The following is a 21805-nucleotide window of genomic DNA, read 5'->3' as shown; positions in this document are numbered from 1 at the left end:
GGAAATGCTTTCCAACCGCTAATACCTGCGAGTGAACAGAATGCTTTTCCAACCCGCTAATACTGGCAAGTGACAGAATGCTTTCCAACCCCGCTAATACTGGCGAGTGAACAGAATTGCTTTCCTTTCCACCGCTATTAACTGGCGAGTGACAGAATGACTTTCCAACCGCTAATACTGGCGAGTGACTGAACTTGCTTTTTCCCCAACCGCTATTACTGGCGGAGTGACCAGAAATTGCTTTCCAACCGGCTATTACTAATGGCGAGTGACAAGAATGCTTTCCAACCTCTTTACTGGCGAGTGACATGAATTCCTTTCCAACCGCTATTACTGGCAAGTGCCAGAATGCCTTTCCTTCCTCAACCGCTATACTTGCAAGAGGACCAGAATGCTTTCCAACCCGCTAATACTGGGGTCAAGTGACCAGAATGGCTTTCCCAACCGCTAATACTTGCAAGAGACAGAACTGCTTTTCCAACCAGCTATTTACTGGGGCAAGTGACCCTAGAAGTGCGTTTCCAACCGCGATATTACTGGCAGTGGACAGAATGCTTTCCGACCGCTTAAATACTTTGGCAAGAGACAGAATGCTTTCCGCAACCGCTATTACTTACTGGCAATTGCCAGAATGCTTTCCCTCTGCTAATACTTGCAAGAGGAACAGAATGCCTTTTCAACCGCTATTACTTGGGGCGGGGAAGTTGACATAATGCTTTTCCAATGCTATTACAATGGCCAAGTGACAGAATGCTTTTCCAACCGCCTATTTATTGGTCGAATGACCAGAATGCTTTCCAAACCCGCTATTACTGGCGAGTGACAGAATGCTTTCCAACTTGTATTACTGATTACTTGGCCAACGTGACAGAATGTCTTTCCAACCGCGCTATTACTGGCAATGACAAAGAATGCTTTCCCTCCATTGCTTATTACTGGCAAGTGGGACGAGAATGCTTTTCCAATTGCTATTACTGGCAAGTTGACAGAATGCTTTCCAACCACCGCTATTATTGGCAATGACAAAGAATGCTTTCCAACCGCTGTTACTGGCCAACGTGACAATAAATGCAATAAGTTCCAAACCGCTTCTTACTGGCAAGTTGACCAGAATACTTTCCAATTGCTCAATTACTGGCAAGTGACAGAATGCTTTCCAATTGCTATTAACTGGCTAAGTGACAGATGCTTTCCCAACCGCTATTATTTGGCAATGAACAGAATGCTTTCCAAACCGCTATTTACTGGCAAGTGTACAGGATAGGCTTTGTTCCAACCGCTATTACTGGTGGCCAAGTGACCAGAATGCTTTCCAATTGCTATTACTGGGGCTAAGGTGACAGAATGCTTTGCCAACCGCTATTATTAGGCAATGACTGGAATGCTTTCCACCGCTATTTACTGGCAAGTGACAGAATACTTTCCAATTGCTTTACTTACTGGCAATCTTGAACAGAAATGCTTTCCAACCGCTATTATTGGCAATGACATAATGCTTTCCCAACCGCTAATACTTGCAAGAGACCGAATTGCTTTCCAACCGCTATTATCTGGCAAGTGGACAGAATACTTTGTTCCAATTGCTATTACTTACTGCCAACGTGACAGAATGGCTTTCCAATCCAACCCGCTTTATTTGTTGGGGGCAATGACAGAATGCTTTCCAACCGCTGTTACTGGCAAGTTGACAGAATGCTTTTCCAATTGCTATTATTGGCAAGTGACAGAATGCTTTCCAATTGCTATTACTGGCAAGTGACAGAATGCTTTCCAACCAGCTATTACGGCAAGTGACAGAATGCTTTCCAATTGCTATTACTGGCAGTGACAGAATGCTTCCACCGCTATTACTGGCAATGACAGAATGCTTTCCAACTGCTATTACAATCGGCAATGCAGAATGCTTTCCAACTGCTATTACTGGCAAGTGACAGAATGCTCTCCAACCGTTATTACTGGAAAATGACAAGAATGCTTTCCAACTGCTTATTACTAGCAATGACAGAATGCTTTCCAACCGCTATTACTGGCAAGTGACAGAATGCTTTCCAACCGCTATTACTGGCAAGTTGACAGAATGCTTTCCAAACGCTATTGCTGGTCAAGTGACAAAGAATGCTTTCCAACCGCTATTACTGGCGAGTGACAGAATGCTTTCCAACCGCTATTACTGGCAAGTGACAGAATGCTTTCCAACCGCTATTACTGGCGAGTGACAGAATGCTTTCCAACCGCTATTACTGGCAAGTGACAGAATGCTTTCCAACCGCTATTACTGGCGAGTGACAGAATGCTTTCCAACCGCTATTACTGGCAAGTGACAGAATGCTTTCCAACCGCTATTACTGGCAAGTGACAGAATGCTTTCCAACCGCTATTACTGGCAAGTGACAGAATGCTCTCCAACTGTTATTACTGGAAATGACAGAATGCTTTTCCAACTGCTATTACTAGCAATGACAGAATGCTTTCCAACCGCTATTACTGGCAAGTGACAGAATGCTTTCCAACCGCTATTACTGGCAAGTGACAGAATGCTTTCCAACCGCTATTACTTGCAAGTGACAGAATTGCTTTCCAACCGCTATTACTGGCAAGTGACAGAATGCTTTCCAACCGCTATTACTGGCAAGTGACAGAATGCTTTCCAACCGCTATTACTGGCGAGTGACAGAATGCTTTCCAACCGCTATTACTGGCAAGTGACAGAATCCTTTCCAATTGCTATTACTGGCAAGTTGACAGAATGGCTCTCCAAACCGCTATTACTGGCAATGACAGAAATGCTTTCCAACCGCTATTACTGCAAGGACCAGAAGCTTTCCAATTGCATTACTGGCAAGGACAGAATGCTTTCAACCGCTAATTCCCTGGCAAGTGACAGAATTGCTTTCCAACCGCTATTACTGGCAATGACAGAATGCTTTCCAACCGGCTATTTTAATGGCAATGCAGAATGCATTTCCAAACGCTTATTACTGGCAAGTGACAGAATTGCTTTCCAACTGGCTAAATACTGGCAAGTGAAACAGAAGTGCTTTCCTCCAACCGTTACTAACTGGAAATGACAGAATGGCTTTCCAACTGCTAGATTTACTAGCAAGACAGAAGCTTTACAACCGCTTTAATACCTCGCAAAGAGACCAAATGCTTTTCCAACCGCTTATACTGGCAAGTGACAGGAATGCTTTCCAACTGTTTTACTAGCAATGACCAGAATGCTTTCCACCGCTAATACTGCAAGAGACAGAATGCTTCCAACCGCTATACTGGCAAGTGACAGGAATGCTTTCCAAATGCTATTACTGGCAATGACCAGAATGGTTCCAACCGCTATTACTGCAAGTGACAGAAGCTTTCCAACCGCTATTATGGCAATGCAAGAATGCTTTCCAACCATTTATGGCAAGTGACAGAATCTTTCCAACCTGCTATTACTGGGCAAGTGACAGAATGCTCTCCAACCGTGTTACTGGAAAATGACAGAATGCTTTCCACTGCTTTACTAGCAATGACAGAATGCTTTCCAACCGCTAATACTTGCAAGAGACAGAATGTTTCAACCGCTTATTCCACTGCAAGTGACAGAATGCTTTTCCAACTGCTATTAACTAGCCAATGACAGAATGCTTTCCAACCGCTAATACTTGCAAGAAGACCGAATGATCACGCTATTATGGCAAGTGACAGAATGCTTTCCAACTGCTATTACTGGCAATGACAGAATGCTTTCCAACCGCATTTACTTGGCAAGTTTACCAAGAATGCTTTCCAATGCTATTACTGGCAAGTGACAGAATGCTCTCCAACGCTATTTACTGGAAAATGACAGAATGCTTTCCAACTGCTATTACTGGCAATGACAGAATGCTTTCCAACCGCTAATACTGGCAAGTGACAGAATGCTCTCCAACCGCTAATACTGGCAAGAGACAGAATGCTTTCCAACCGCTATTACTGGCAAGTGACAGAATGCTTTCCCAACCGCTAATACTGGCAAGAGAGATGAATGCTTTTCCAACCGCTAATACTGGCAAGTGACAGAATGTTTCCACTGCTATTAATTGGCTGGAGACAAGAATGCTTTTCCAACCGCTATTACTGGCAAGTGACAGAATGCTTTCCAACCGCTAATACTGGCAAGAGAGAGAATTCTTTCCAACCGCTAATACTGGCAAGTGACAGATGCTTTCCAAACTGCTATTACTGGAAAGAGACAGAATGCTTTCCAACCGCTATTACTGGCAAGAGACAGAATGCTTTACAACCGCTATTACTCGCAAGAGAGAATGCTTTAACTGCGTATAAACTGGCAAGTGACAGAATGCTTTCCAATCTGGCTATTTAAGGCTAATTACTGGCAAGTACAAGAACATGCTTTCCCAACCGCTATTTGGCAAGTGACAATTGCTTTCCCAACCGCTATTACTGGCAAGTGACAGAATGCTTTTCCAACCGCTATTACTCGCAATGACAAGATGCTTTCCAACGCTATTACTGGCAATGACAGAATGCTTTCCAATGCTATTATGGCAAGTGACAGAACAATGCTTTCAATCGCTTTATGTACTGGCAAGTGACAGAATGCTTTCCAATGTATTTGGCAAGCTTGACCACATTTTCAATCGTCTTTAACCTGGCAAGAGAACAGATTGGAATCTGCTTTCCAACGCTACTGGCAAGTGACAGAATGCTTTCCAACCTACTGGCAACAGTGCCCAAATTTCTCAATCGCTTTTATGACTGCAGAAGCAGATTACTCATCGCTATTATGGCAAGTGACAGAATGCTTTCCAATCGTATTACTGGCAAGACAGAATGCTTTCCAATCGCTATTACTGGCAAGTGACAGAATGCTTTCCAATCGCTATTACTGGCAAGTGACAGAATGCTTTCCAATCGCTATTACTGGCAAGTGACAGAATGCTTTCCAACCGCTAATACTGGCAAGTGACAGAATGCTCTCCAACCGCTATTACTGGCAAGAGACAGAAAGCTTTACAACCATTAACAACGCTATTTCTGGCAAGTGACAGAAATGCTTCCAACCGGCTGTTAACTAGGCAAGTGACAGAAATGCTTTCCAATGCTATTTAACGGGCAAGTGACAGAAATGCTTTCCAATCGCTATTACTGGCAAGTGAGGGAAACAGATTACTTTTCAACTGCTAATAACTGGTGCAAGGACAGAATGCTCTCCAAAAACGTTATTACTGGCAAGAGGAAACAAGCAAGGCTGTACAAACCGCTATTCTGGCAAGTGACAGATGCTTTCAAATCGCTATTATTGGCAATGTGTTCAGATTGCCTTTCCAACGCTATTACTGCAAGGTGCAGAATTTGCTTTCCAACCGCTAGTTACTGGCAAGTGACAGATGCTTTCCAAACCGCTATTAAGGCAAGTGGACAGAATGCTTTCCAACCGCTTATTAACTGGCAACCGTGACAGAATGCTTTCCAACGCTATTACTGAACAAGTGACAGAAAAACCTTTCCAATCGCATTACTGGCAAGGTGACAGAATGCGTTTCCAAACCTCCTATTACCTGGAGCAGTGACAGAAAACCGTTTCCCAATCGATATTTAACCGGCAGGTGACAGAATGCTTTCCAACCGCTATTACTAGCAAGTGACAGTATGCTTTCCAACCGCTATTACTGGCGAGTGACAGAAACCTTTCCAATCGCTATTACTGGCGAGTGACAGAAACCTTTCCAATCGCTATTACTGGCAGGTGACAGAATGCTTTCCAACCGCTATTACTGGCGAGTGACAGAAACCTTTCCAACCGCTATTACTGACAAGTGACAGAAACCTTTCCAACCGCTATTACTGGCAGAGTGACAGAAACCTTTCCAACCGCTATTACTGACAAGTGACAGAAACCTTTCCAACCGCTATTACTGGCGAGTGACAGAAACCTTTCCAACCGCTATTACTGACAAGTGACAGAAACCTTTCCAACCGCTATTACTGGCGAGTGACAGAAACCTTTCCAATCGCTATTACTGGCAGGTGACAGAATGCTTTCCAACCGCTATTACTAGCAAGTGACAGAATGCTTTCCAACCACTATTACTGGCGAGTGACAGAAACCTTTCCAACCGCAATTACTGACAAGTGACAGAAACCTTTCCAACCGCTATTACTGGCGAGTGACAGAAACCTTTCCAACTCGCTATTACTGGCGAGTGACAGAATGCTTTCCAACCGCTATTACTAGCAAGTGACAGAATGCTTTCCAACCGCTATTACTGGCGAGTGGACAGAACAACCTTTCCCACTGCTTTATTACTGGCGAGTGACAGAAACCCTTTCCAACCAGTATTACTAGCAGTGACAAGAATTGCTTTCCAACGCTATTACTAGCAAGTGACAGAAATGCTTTCCAACCGCTATTACTGGTGAGTGACAGGGAAACCTTTCCAAACAGCTTATATTAATGGCGAAAGTTGACAGGAGAACTTTCAAACCGGCGATTAAAAGGACAAGTGGACAGCAAAACCTTTCCAACCGCTATTACTGACAAGTGGACAGAAAACCTTCCAAAATTCCTATTAATGGCAGGTTGACAGAATGCTTTTCAAACAGGATATTACTGGCAAGTGTGGACAGAAACCTTTGCCTTTAAACCAACCGCATTAATGGCAAGTGGACAAAATTGCTTTCCCAAACCGCTTATTTCCTGGCAAGGTGACAGAAACCTTTCAAACCGAATTATGGGCAAATTGACCAAGAAACCCTTTCCAACCGCATACTTGCGCAAAGTGACAAGAAAACCTTTCCAACCACTAATACTAGGCACAGTTGAACAGAAATTGCTTTTCCAACCCGCTAGTACTGGCGAATGTCAGAAAACCTTTCCAAAACCGCTATTATGGCGGTGGACAGGACAGAAACCTTTTCCAAACCGCTATTACTGGGCGAAGCCGTGACAGGAAACCTTTCAAACCGCTTTACCTAATGGGCCAAGTGGGACAGAATGGCTTTCCAACCGGCTAATACTTGGCGAGTGGAAAGAAACCTTTTCCAATTCCGCATTACTTAGGGCCAAGGTGACAGAAATGCCTTTTCCCAAACCGTGAATTACTAAGCAAGTTGACATAATGCTTTCCAAACCGGCTATTTATGGCAGAAGTGGACAAGAAACACTTTCTCCAATCCGCCATTACTTGGAAAAGTGACCAGGAAACCTTTCCAATCGGCTATTACGGCAGGGTGACAGAAATGCCGTTTCCAAACCGCTTTTAACTGGCGCGTGACAGGGAAACCTTCCAAACCGCCTATACATTGAAAATTGGGACAGAAAACCGTTTCCAAAACCGCTTATTACTGGACAAAGTGAAAGGAAAACCTTTCCAATCGGCTAACTTACTGGCAAAGGCCGACAGAATTTGCCTAACCAACACGCTATTTAATGGGCAAGTGGACAGAAACCTTTCCAATCTGCTATTATGGCAGGTGGCTGAACCAGAATGCTTTCCAACCGCTAGTTACGGCGAGTGGACAGAAACCTTTTCCACTCGCTAGTTTACTGGTAGTGAAACCAGAATTTGCCTTTCCAATCCGCTTTATTACTTGGCAAGGAACAGAAATTGCTTTCCAACCGGCTATTACCTGGCAAAAGGACAGGAATTGCTTTTCCCCCCCCCCCCCCCATAAAACCGCATTAATTGGCAAGTGACAGGGAATTCTTCCAACCCGCTAAATTAATGGCAAGTGGGGGGAGAGTGACAGGGAAAAATGCTTTCCAAACCGCTTACTTTGGCAAGTGACCAGAATGGCTTTCAAAACCGCCTATTATGGCAATTTGGGACAGAAAGGTTCCAACGCCATACTGGGCCAAGTGACCAGAATGCCTTTCCAAAGCTTATTTTACTGGCAAACAAAGTGACTGGAAATGCCTTTCCAATCGCTATTTAACTGGCAAGGTTGACAAGAATGCTTTCCAAATCCGCTATTACTGGGCAAGTGAAAGAAGCTTTCAAATCGCGTATTACAGGCAAACCGGTTTGACCAAGACCATGGCTTTCCAATTCGGCTATTACTGGGCAAAACAAATTAAAGTGGGGACAGAAAATCATTTCCAATCCGCTATTTAATGGAAGTGACAGAATTGCTTTCCAAACCGCTATTTACTGAAGGACCCATGGAAAAATGCCTTTTTCCCAAAACCGCTTATTACTGGCAATTGGACAGCAATGTTTTCCAAAAAACCGCTTATTATTGGAAAGTTGACCAGAACGCTTTTCCAATCGCTTAAAAAAAATTTACTGGCAAGTGACAGAAATAATGCCTTTCCAATTGCGGCTTATTAACTGGGCAAAGGTCGACAGAAATTTGCCTTTCCGAATCCGATATTTACTGGCAATTAAAGTGGGACAGAATTGCTTTCCAACCGCTATAATGGCAAGTGGAAAACCAGAAATTTGCCTTTTCCAATCCGCTATTACTGGCAATTGGGCAGGGAATCGCTTTTCCAAAAAACCGTCTATTTTACTGGCAAGTGACAGAATTTCCTTTCAACCAAACCGCTATTACTGGCCCCAAGTGACAGAACTTGCTTTTCCAATCCGCTATTACTGGCAAGTGACAGGAATTGGCTTTCCAACTGCTATTACTGGCAAGTGACATGAATGCTTTCCAATCCGCTATTACTGGGCAAAAGTTGACAGAATTGCTTTCCAAACCGCTATTAACTGGCAAGTGACAGAAGCCTTCCAAACCGCTTTATTTACCCTTTGGCAAAGGGACAGGAGGAATGATTTCCAATCGCTATTACTGGCCAAGTTGGACAGAATGCTTTCCAATTCCGCTATTACTGGCAAGGTGGACAGAATGCTTTGCCCAATTCGCTATTAACTGGCAAAGTGGACTGTAATTGCTTTCCAATTCGCTATTCAACGGCAAGTTGGACAGAATGCCTTTCCAACGCTAGTTAACTGGCAAGTGTACAGAATGCTTTCCCAAATTCGCTAATTACCCTTGGCAATTGGACAAGGAAATGCTTTTCCAATCGCTAATTTTATGGCAAGTTTGACAAGTATCGCTTTCCAATTAGCTAATTACTGGCAAAGTGACAGGAATTGCTTTGCCAATCGCTATTATGGCAAGTGGGACAAGGAAATGGCTTTCCACGCTATTAATGGCAAGGTTGCAGAATTTGCTTTTCCAAACCGGCTATTACTGGGCAAAGTGGACAGAATGCCTTTCCAAACCGCTCCTTATTACTGGCAATTGACAGAATGTTTCCAACCGCTATTATGGCAAGTGACAGAATGCTTTCCAATCGCTATTACTGGCAAGTGACAGAATGCTTTCCAATCGCTATTACTGGCAAGTGACAGAATGCTTTCCAATCGCTATTACTGGCAAGTGACAGAATGCTTTCCAACCGCTATTACTGGCAAGTGACAGAATGCTTTCAACCGCTATTACTGGGCAATTGACAGAAGCTTCCAACGCCTATTAGGCAAGTGACAGAATGCTTTCCAACCGCTATTACTGGGCAAGTGACAGGAAATGTTTTCCAATCGCTGGTACTGGAAGTCACAGAATGCTTTCCAATCGCTATTACTGGCAAGTGACGGATGCTTTCCAATCGCTATTACGGAAGTGACAGAATTGCTTCCAACCGCTATTACTGGCAAAGTGACAGAATGCTTTCCAACCGCTATTACTGGGCAAGTGACGATGCTTTCCAATCGCTATTACTGGGGCCCCCAAAAGGTGAACAGAATGCTCCAAGGCTATTACTGGCAAGTGACAGAATGCTTCCAATCGCTATTACTGGAAAGTGACGAAGCTTTTCCAACGCTATTACGGCAAGTGAAGGAATGCTTTCCAATCGCTATTACTGGCAAGTGACAGAATGCTTCCAATCGCTATTGGCCAATTGACAGAATGCTTTTCCAATCGCTATTACTGGAAGTGAGGAAGCTTTCCAATCCGCTATTACTGGCAAGTGACAGGAAGCTTTCCAATCGCTATTTTACTGGCAAGTGGACAGAATGCTTTCCAATCGTATTACTGGCAAGTGACAGAAATGCCTTTCCCAACCGCTATTACTGGCAAGTGACAGAATGCTTTCCAACCGCTATTACTGGCAAGTGACAGAATGCTTTCCAACCGCTATTACTGGCAAGTGACAGAATGCTTTCCAATCGCTATTACTGGCAAGTGACAGAATGCTTTCCAATCGCTATTACTGGCAAGTGACCCAGAATGCTTTCCAACCGCTCTTAATGGCAATTGACAGAATGCTTTCCAACCGCTATTACCTGGCAAGTGAAAGAAGGCTTTCCAATCGCTATTCTACAAGTGACAGAAAGTTTCCAATCGCTATTACGGGCAAGTGACAGAATGCTTTCCAATCGCTATTACTGGCAAGTGACCAGAAATGCTTTCCAATCGCTATTACTGGCAAGTGACAGAATGCTTTCCAACCGCTATTACGGCAAGGGACCCAGAATAAACTTTCCAAACCGCTATTATGGCAAGTGACAGAAGCCTTTTCCAATCGCTATTACTGGCAAGTGACATGAATGCTTTCCAATCGCTATTACTGGCAAGTGACAAGAAGCTTTCCAAACGCTATTAATGGCAAGTGGACAGAATACTTTCCAATTGCTATTAACGGCCAAGTGGACAGAATGCTTTCCAACCGCTAATACTGGCAAGTGACAGAATGCTCTCCAACCGCTATTACTGGCAAGAGACAGAAAGCTTTACAACCGCTATTTCTGGCAAGTGACAGAATGCTTTCCAATCGCTATACTGGCAAGTGACAGACTTCCCAATTCGCTATTACTGGCAAGTGACAGAATGCTTTCCAATTCGATTAACTGGCAAGTGACAGAATGCTTTCCAATCGCTATTACTGGCAAGTGAGAATGCTTTCCAATCGCTTTATTTTGGCAAGGACGAATGCTTTCCAAACCGCTGTTAACTGGCAAGTGACAGAATGCTTTCCAAATCGCTATTACTGGCAAGTGACAGAATGCTTTCCAACGCATTATGGCAAGGAACAGAACCTTTCCAAACTGATAATACTGGCAAGTGACAGAAGCTCTCCACCCTAATTACTGGCAAGAGGACAAGAAAGCTTTACAACCGCTATTTCTGGCAAGTGAGAATGCGTTTCCAATCGCATTACTGGCAAAGTGGTTCAGGATGCTTTTCCAAATGCTATTACTGGCAAGTGACAGATGCTTTCCAACCGCTATTACTGGCAAAGTGACAGAAGGCTTTCCAAACCACTATTACTGGCAAGTGAACAGGATGTTTTCCAACCGCTATTACTGGCAAGTGACAGAATGCTTTCCAATCGCTATTACTGGCAAGTGACAGATACTTTCCAACGCTAATACTGGCAAGTGACAGAAGCTTTCCAATCGTCTTACTGGCAAGTGTGATTGTTTCCAACCGCTATTACTGGCAAGTGACAGAATGCTCCTCCAACGCTATTAATGGCAAGGACAGGAAAGCTTTCCAACCGCATTACTGGCAAAGTGACAGAATGCTTTCCAACCGCTATTACTGGCAAGTGACAGAATGCTTTCCAATGCTATTACTGGCAAGTGACAGAATACTTTCCAAACGCTAATATGGCAAGTGACAGAAGCTTTCCAATCGCTATTACGGGCAAGTGTCAGATTGCTTTTCCCAACCGTATTCTGCAAGTGAAGAATTGCTCTCCAACCGTATTATGGGCAAGAGGGACAGAAAAGCTTTTAACCGAATTACTGGCAAGAGACAGAAAGCTTTCCAACCGCCTATTAACTGGCAAGAGACAGAAAGCTTTCAACCCGCTATTACTGGCAAGAGACAGAATGCTTTCCAACCGCTATTACTGGCAAGTGACAGAATGCTTTCAACCGCTATTACTGCAAGTGATAGAATGCTTTCCAAACCGCTATACTGGCAAGTGACAGAATGCTTCCAACTGCTATTACTGGCTGAAGTGAATAGAATGCTTTTCAAAAACCGCTATTACTGGCAAGTGTCAGATTGCTTTCCAACCACCTATTTCTGGCAAGAGACAGAATGCTTTTCCAACCGCTATTACTGGCAAGTGACCCAGAATGCTTTCCAACCGCTATACTGGCAAGAGACAGAATTCTTTCCAACCGCTATTACTGGCAAGAAAAACAGAATGCTTTCCAATCGCTATTACTGGCAAGAAACACAGAATGCTTTCCAACGCTATTACTGGCAAGAGACAGAATGCTTCCAATCACTATTTACTGGCAAGTGACAGAACTTGCTTTCCAACCGCTATTACTGGCAAGAGACCAGAATGCTTTTCCAACCGCTATTTACTGGCAAGAGACCAGAACTGCCTTTCCAACCGCTATTACTGGCAAGTGACAGAATGCTTTCCAACCGCTATTACTGGCAAGTGACAGAATGCTTTCCAACCGCTATTACTGGCAAGTGACAGAATGCTTTCCAATCGCTATTACTGGCAAGTGTCAGATTGCTTTCCAACCACTGTTACTGGCAAGAGACAGAATGCTTTCCAACCACTATTACTGGCAAGTGACAGAATGCTTTCCAAACCCACTAGTACTGGCAAGAGACAGAATTGCTTTCCAACCGCTATATATGGCAAGTGTCAGATTGCTTTCCAACCACTGTTACTGGCAAGAGACAGAATGCTTTCCAACCGCTATTACTGGCAAGTGACAGAATGCTTTCCAACCGCTATTACTGGCAAGAGACAGAATGCTTTCCAACCGCTATTACTGGCAAGTGACAGAATGCTTTCCAACCGCTATTACTGGCAAGAGACAGAATGCTTTCCAACCGCTATTACTGGCAAGAGACAGAATGCTTTCCAACCGCTATTACTGGCAAGTGACAGAATGCTTTCCAACTGCTATTTCTGGCAAGTGTCAGATTGCTTTCCAACCACTGTTACTGGCAAGAGACAGAATGCTTTCCAACCGCTATTACTGGCAAGAGACAGAATGCTTTCCAACCGCTATTACTGGCAAGTGATAGAATGCTTTCCAACCGCTATTACTGGCAAGTGTCAGATTGCTTTCCAACCACTATTACTGGCAAGAGACAGAATTGCTTTCCAACCGCTATTACTGGCAAGTGACAGAATGCTTTCCAACCGCTATTACTTGCAAGTGACAGAATGCTCTCCAACCGCTATTACTGGCAAGAGACAGAATGCTTTCCAACCTATATTACTGGCAAGTGTCAGATTGCTTTACAACCGCTATTACTGGCAATTGACAGAATGCTTTCCAACCGCTATTACTGGCAAGTGACAGAATGCTTTCCAACCGCTATTACTGGCAATTGACAGAATGCTTTCCAACCGCTATTACTGGCAATTGACAGAATGCTTTCCAACCGCTATTACTGGCAAGTGACAGAATGCTTTCCAACCGCTATTACTGGCAAGTGACAGAATGCTTTCCAACCTATATTACTGGCAAGAGACAGAATGCTTTCCAACCGCTATTACTGGCAAGTGACAGAATGCTTTCCAACCGCTATTACTGGCAAATGACAGAATGCTTTCCAACTGCTATTACTGGCAAGTGACAGAATGCTTTCCAACTGCTATTACTGGCAAGTGACAGAATGCTTTCCAACTGCTATTACTGGCAAGTGACAGAATGCTTTCCAACTGCTATTACTGGCAAGTGACAGAAACCTTTCCAACCGCTAATACTGGCAAGAGACAGAATGCTTTCCAACCGCTATTACTGGCAAGAGACAGAATGCTTTCCAACTGCTATTACTGGCAAGAGACAGACTGCTTTCCAACCGCTATTACTGGCAAGAGACAGAATGCTTTCCAACTGCTATTACTGGCAAGAGACAGAATGCTTTCCAACCGCTATTACTGGCAAGAGACAGAATGCTTTCCAACCGCTTTTACGGGCAAGAGACAGAATGCTTTCCAACCACTATTACTGGCAAGAGACAGAATGCTTTCCAACCGTTATTACTGGCAAGAGACAGAATGCTTTCCAACCGCTATTAGTGGCAAGAGACAGAATGCTTTCCAACCGCTATTACTGGCAAGAGACAGAATGCTTTCCAACTGCTATTACTGGCAAGTGACAGAATGCTTTCCAACTGCTATTACTGGCAAGTGACAGAATGCTTTCCAACTGCTATTACTGGCAAGTGACAGAATGCTTTCCAACTGCTATCACTGGCAAGTGACAGAATGCTTTCCAACTGCTATTACTGGCAAGTGACAGAATGCTTTCCAACTGCTATTACTGGCATGTGACAGAATGCTTTCCAACTGCTATTACTGGCAAGTGACAGAATGCTTTCCAACCGCTAATACTGGCAAGAGACAGAATGCTTTCCAACCGCTATTACTGGCAAGAGACAGAATGCTTTCCAACTGCTATTACTGGCAAGAGACAGAATGCTTTCCAACCGCTATTACTGGCAAGAGACAGAATGCTTTCCAACTGCTATTACTGGCAAGAGACAGAATGCTTTCCAACCGCTATTACTGGCAAGAGACAGAATGCTTTCCAACCGCTATTACTGGCAAGAGACAGAATGCTTTCCAACCGCTATTACTGGCAAGAGACAGAATGCTTTCCAACCGCTATTACTGGCAAGAGACAGAATGCTTTCCAACCGCTATTACTGGCAAGAGACAGAATGCTTTCCAACCGCTATTACTGGCAAGTGACAGAATGCTTTCCAACCGCTATTACTGGCAAGAGACAGAATGCTTTCCAACCGCTATTACTGGCAAGAGACAGAATGCTTTCCAACTGCTATTACTGGCAAGTGACAGAATGCTTTCCAACCGCTATTACTGGCAAGAGACAGAATGCTTTCCAACCGCTATTACTGGCAAGAGACAGAATGCTTTCCAACCGCTATTACTGGCAAGTGACAGAATGCTTTCCAACCGCTATTACTGGCAAGAGACAGAATGCTTTCCAACTGCTGTTACTGGCAAGTGGAACAGAAATGCTTTCCCCAACCGTATTACTGGCCCAAGTGTCAGATTGCTTTCCAACCGCTATTAACTGGCAAAGAGACAGAATGCTTTTCCAACCGCTATTATGGCAAGAGACAGAATGCGTTTCCCAACTGCTATTACTGGCAAGAGACAGAATGCTTTCCAACCGCTATTACTGGCAAGAGACAGAATGCTTTCCAACCGCTATTACTGGCAAGAGACAGAATGCTTTCCAACCGCTATTACTGGCAAGAGACAGAATGCTTTCCAACCGGCTATTACTGGCACAGACAGAATGCTTTCCAACCGCTATTACTGGCAAGTGACAGAATGCTTTCCAACCGCTATTACTGGCAAGTGACAGAATGCTTTCCAACCGCTATTACTGGCAAGAGACAGAATGCTTTCCAACCGCTATTACTGGCAAGTGACAGAATGCTTTCCAACCTCTATTACTGGCAAGAGACAGAATGCTTTCCAACCGCTATTACTGGCAAGAGACAGAATGCTTTCCAACCGCTATTACTGGCAAGTGACAGAATGCTTTCCAACTGCTATTACTGGCAAGAGAGAGAATGCTTTCCAACCGCTATTACTGGCAAGAGCAGAAAGCTTTACAACCGTCTATTGACTGGCAAGTGACAGAATGCTTTCCAACCGCTATTACTGGCAAGAGACAGAATTGCTTTTCCAACCGCTATTACTGGCAAGTGACAGAATGCTTTCCAACCGCTATTACTGGCAAGCGACAGAAAGACAGAATGCTTTCCAACCGCTATTACTGGCAAGTGACAGAATGCTTTCCAACTGCTATTACTGGCAAGTGACAGAATGCTTTCCAATCGCTATTACTGTCAAGTGACAGAATGCTTTCCAACCGCTTTACTGGCAAGAGACAGAATGCTTTCCAACTGCTATTACTGGCAAGTGACAGAATGCTTTCCAACCGCTATTACTGGCAAGAGACAGAAATTGCTTTGCCAATGCTATTACTGGCAAGTGAAGAATGCTTTCCAACTCTATTACTGCTGACAGAAATATCTAGCATGCTTTCCAAACCGCTATTACTGGGCAAAGTTACAGAATGCTTTCCAACCGCTATTCTGGCAATGACAAAATGCTTTCCAACCGCTATATCTAGCAATGAACGAATGCTTTCCAACCTCCCTATTAATGGCAAAGTGAATCTTTACTGCTTATTCGGCAAGAGACAGAATGCTTTCCAACCACTATTACTGGCAAGTGACTACACGTTATTTAACTTTTGTAAACTGGCTCGTGAGTGCATGAAATTCAACATCTATAGATTGGCAAATGGCTGTATACCGGTTTATCTAAATAAGCTAGCAAGTAAATGAAGTTCAATCTCTGTGAACTAGAGCTAATAATTAGCTTAGCAGGAGAGCTTGCCAAGTAGGTTCCTCTTCATACAAATTAGCAACATACTTTCCTGATATTCTAAGCATATTGGTTGGTACCATTTATGATACCAAAATAAAGAACAGTGTCGACTGATACATCAGTTCAACACAGATAAGCTGTGTCCATAATTAGGAGTTTTGATGGGATTTTATTATTCACAAAGGTATCTTTTGATGATTGTTAGAAGTGTTATCTTATACTTCTTTAGCGCATATAGCTGGGTATATCATGTTCCAAGAACAGTAACAGAACTGAATAAGAAAGGTGCAAGACTAGTTATTGATTCTGCTGGAAACTTTACTCTGAAAATTTGGTATTGCTAAGGGCGCCTTATATCTCTCATTTTAAGCAGTTTGTGTATGTAATTTTTTGGAAGAAGAATATCGAACAAAATCATTCCTTGCCATGTAATATGATTCAGGTATGTGACAAACACGTGGAAATGGAAAATGATGGTATCCCTTTTTGGATTCCATAAGAGATAAAAGTAGTAAAGGGTTTAAATTTGGTGCCTTTGTACAGTTTTATTCAAGACAAAGCGATAAAGTACAGAAATCATTTTTCACATTCATTGTTTTAAGAGCTTGACGTATAGTATGTACCTCTGCGCACATAATTGATGAAATAAATGTAAAAGGAATAGCAGAAAGAAATTAAGATGCCCTGAATCTGTATTAGACAGGTTTTATATATATATATATATATATATATATATATATATATATATGTGTGTGTGTGTGTGTGTGTGTGTGTGTGTGTGTGCTGTGCGTGCGTGGGGCGTGCGTGAGTGTGCGTGCGTGTGTGTACTGTCTTGTTTTTTTGGCTTTACGCACACCTTATATGCATTTCTTTATCATTTATCTAACAGTTCAGTTTTTCAAATGGTCTGTAATGAACGATAGAGAAATGTTAAAGTATATCCCGATGGACCTGAGAGAAAATGAGTATATTATGTGTAATTTTTTGTAAAGAAAACGTTACCTTTAAAATATGGGGGGACTTCACTAAAGTCTCTCTCTCTCTCTCTCTCTCTCTCTCTCTCTCTCTCTCTCTCTCTCTCTATCTCTCCTCCTCTCTCTTCTCTTCTTTCTCTCTCTCTCTCTCTCTCTCTCTTCCACGTTTTACATGAGTTCATTAAACACTATTATATGGAGTCACTTTACTATTTAGTTTAGTTTCGTATAATCGAAAGTTAAAGATCAATGTATCAACTTCAGGTTTATCCTTTTAAATAATAGCTTAAATAAATGATAACCTGAATTGATTTCAGTGACGTTTGTACTGAATTACTGGGAATGCTTATTACTTCTGAATCGATTGAGACGCATGTTGCTTTACTGTCCTCTTTTTTTTTTTTTTTTTTTTTTTTTTTTTTTTTTTTTTTTTTTTTTTTTTTGCTTAGGAACCATGACTACCACAGCTTTTCATAGTTGCATTGGTTTTAATGATACTTTCCCGTTACCCGACATTTCGAGGATATGGCTTTGCGTCGTGAAACTCAGTAAATGCACACCTGAACGTACTTTTCTGCATCAAACGATTCTGAGAAACTGCATTTTCAAAAACGAAAAGGATTTATTCTGGTTTGGACAATGTCTCAAATTTATTTGGTCGTTTATTTGTTCACTTCTTAAACCGACGATAGGACACAGAGTTAGGTACAGATGTACCCAAATTTGATACAGGCTTTTATGTTTTCGGAAGATGAACTCTGAGGCGGAATCATCAGTTTTCATCTTTTGGTTTTCTACCATAACAAACTTGACCATGTACAACCAAATATTTGATGAGTGCGAAATGCATTTGACACAAGGGCGCATGAAAGCAGTTGGCTGCAACTTGTGATGTCTGTTCAAAGCTGTCGTCTAGTAATCGCTGGCAATTCCTTTGAACATCATTTGGGCTTCGTTGTGAAGAGGGACGTCAGTCTATTTTTAACTTCCCGAAATAAAGGTGCTCCTTTCTAATGCGAACCCAAAATAGACGCGAAAGGTAATTTAAAGAGCTGTTTTAAAGCTCACTGAGTGATCACTACAATGCGGTTTCACCTTTAAAGAATAATAAACAGTTCCCTTTAAATCATGTTTCTCGGTAACTCTAGAAACCGTCTCATTAAAGGAGAGATTTTACGCCATGCAGACTACTACACATCAAATGTTTTCATTCAACCCTTTCATTCAGTTGGTAAAAACATGGCACTTTTTTCTTTCCAAACTATTACCCAAGATTGATTAAAATTTTGTTAATTATGAGATAAAGTTAAACATGATTATATTGTTTTTTACATCCCTGGTATCAGCGCCAACTCTTATTCTTTATTATAACAGAATTTTGATCCCACCGTACAAAGGAACGTCTTCCAAAACCGCACCTTGGGGTTCTTTTCTCGATCACTAGTGATGGGGGTCGTTATCTAGGACAAATATATCTTGGTCATTATCTTTATGATATTTAAAGCCATTTGTTTATGTTTTTACAGTGGATACATACTGGGCATGAACCCTTGTTCTTATCTTTGATGAGTCAAGCAAAAATCCTCAAACTTTGGATTTGTTTCATGTGGCCTCCATCACTACTAGAAGTGCAGAGATGAGATAACTCAGAAGACTAAGTATAGAACTGCTGTCTCTCTCTTCAGGGTTTGATTTTCCGAGGGTCTGGGTCACCGACTTAATCCTGTCTAGACCCTTGGAAAATCTAATCTTAGCCAAACTCCTGATTAACGTCTTGCCTGGACTGTGACAAATCTTACATCATTTTTCCAGGAAAATCGCTTCCCCAGAGATTAATACAACATAAACAGTCATTTAGGTGTGGACAACAGAGCTTGGCTATTTTTAACCATATAAGTAACCATAACCACAGAATAAACTGGAATTTGTCACATATAATTTATAGCAGCAAACGTCGGTACAAAAGCCAGATGATAGAGTCGGCCTTGATTAAACAAAGACAGGTAATGAACGTCTCAAAAGGGGTCTGGGATTCAGATATCACAGGTAAAATCTTCCTCCAACCAACGCTTAAGAAGATTAAAGAGAACTTATGAGTGGGGGTGACTTAGTAAAACGTGCTACCTGTGGATGGATCTCTTGGTATAAATACTGCCTTTTTTGTAACTTTTCTCATTCATTACATACCTGAAGAGAGAGACAGCAGTCTCTGAAATATAGTACCTACTTTCTAATTATTTTTGCATTTTTATGGGCTCCTTTTATTAGATATATATATATATATAATATATATATAGATATATATTACTATATATATATATATATATATATAGATAGATATATATATAGAATAGATATGTATATATTATAATATATAGTATATATATATATATATATATATATATGTCTTTCTATATCGATATATATATATATATAAAAATATCTATATATATATATATATATATATATATATCTATATATGTGTATATATATATATATATATATATATATATATATATATATATATTTTTGCCTGGCAGAATGCTAGTTTCTAGCATGTTTAGACTTAGAAAAATAATTACTTAGTTACCAGATGAAATCCTGGGATCTGACTGCTATTTGAACAGGAAAAATAAAAAACAAAAGGGATTTGGTACATGAGCTGAGGGCTCTACTCATAAAGGAATTGTTGTAGATAAACAATAAAGGGTAAATTTAAATTACTTTTATTTACAATTAAAGCAATCAGAAAATTAAAACGTCCTTCTAACGGGTAGGTAGCAATTCCTGTGCAACAATCAAAGTACAGGGACAAGGCGAAGAATGAAGTATCCTCGTGAATGCAGGCACAATATAGGCGAAGTCCACAGCTAAGAATCCCTCTGTAACGGAGAGCTTTACGAATTAAGGCCAAGAAAGGCACAGGATATCGAGTATAAGGGAAGGCAGTGCCCGGAAGGTGCCAAACGATGTCCTAAACATACGACTTCCAACAAGAAAAGCAATCATTATTTAAAGTTAATGTTAACACTGAGCTGGCAAGGGCAAGGATATGGAACATTGGCACTTAGCTCAAAGTCGGAAGTTTTGGCGAGAGAATATAAAATTTACGTGACTGATTTAGAACTAGAGATGGTTTCGGTGTAGAATAAGGTTGAGGAGGACTTAAGTTTTGGGTTCACTGCAAAAGTAGACTTGTGGGTCAGCAATAGGACCACGAGGTGGGGAAAAATGGTGCCGGATGGCTGCAGGATTCAAAGGGGTGATGTTTCCTCCTCTAGCTTCCAAGGTGTCTCTTCCTTATTTGTTGTGTCGGTCCCTTTTATGCCTTCGGTGTCCTAATTTATTCCCATTTTGTGTGTGTTAGCATCTAGATGTGTCTTTGTTGATTTCTCGCTTCCTGATGGGAGTTAGGAAGGTCATGTGATGTGTTTTGGCCCCCCCCCACTTTCTCCAACGTTCGCTTTCACTTTTCAAGGCCAGCGGTTTGTGCTTCTGGAACAGACATTCTTTGAGCAGTCACGTGACGTGATCGAAAGAAGACGAGAGAGAGAGAGAGAGAGAGAGTTCAATTAAAGGGTCAAGAGGTTCCATGCCCTTCCTCGTCAGTCCGTACGAAGTGAGAGCATGTTTATTATTTGATTTTCTTTATTTTAAAAAGCTTTGGGAGGCGGGTTGCTTGGAAAGTTTTAGCAACATATGTATATATAGTATGTTATATGTATATATATTATATATAATATAATATAATATATTTATATTATATGTATTTAATTATATACTTATCTATATATGATGTATTGTACTATAATATTATATATAAATATATATATATATATATATATATTATTATACCACATACTATAATATACCCCGAGCGGCCCTTTTCCCTGGTTAGTTTTCCCGTAATTATTAGTATATAATAAATATATATATATATATATAATTACTATTAATATATATATATATATACATACTATGTATACCCCGAGCGCCCTTTTCCCTGTTAGTTTTCCGCGTATATATATATATATATATATATATATATAATATATATATATATTATATATATATATTATATATATTATACATACATAATAAATATATACATATGTATATTCATAGAATGGACAAATATTTTGAACATTAAAAATTAAAAACTACATTTTCATTGAAAATTGTATGAACTATTTGCATTTAATCTTAAAAAGCGAATAATTTTTCGTTAAATTTTGAAGATTTGATAAGTTTGCATGATTTTTCATTGTATCTTTTCTATGATATATACGTAGGTCTTTTCATCGTAAGAATAAGAAGAGTTCTCCTTGTTGAACAGTGCAGCAGTCAGTAAGTCCTCACTGAAATATTTCCATCTCTCCGTTATGGAAGCACATGAGCAGTTGTGTCCTTGCTTTGTTTTGAGACATTTCACAGTATTTCGAATTCTAACAGTTGCTCTAAAACTGAA

At 41.3% G+C, this 21805-nt stretch overlaps 1 protein-coding gene across 1 annotated transcript in view; it reads right to left on the bottom strand.

Moving 5' to 3' along the window:
- Positions 1-15914: 15914 nt before the first annotated feature.
- The window catches only part of LOC135224796 (uncharacterized), a 110637-nt gene continuing 104746 nt past the window's right edge, over positions 15915-21805 (bottom strand). The window contains exon 5 of the mRNA XM_064264120.1: positions 15915-16129. Within this exon, the coding sequence (XP_064120190.1) occupies positions 15915-16129 (215 nt within the window). The remainder of the gene's footprint in view (positions 16130-21805) is intronic.

This window comes from Macrobrachium nipponense, chromosome 12 (genome assembly GCF_015104395.2).
Source record: "Macrobrachium nipponense isolate FS-2020 chromosome 12, ASM1510439v2, whole genome shotgun sequence".
Classification (NCBI taxonomy): Eukaryota; Metazoa; Arthropoda; class Malacostraca; order Decapoda; family Palaemonidae; genus Macrobrachium; species Macrobrachium nipponense.
Note: the sequence above shows the minus strand (reverse complement) of the source record. Positions and strands in the feature narration are given on the sequence as shown.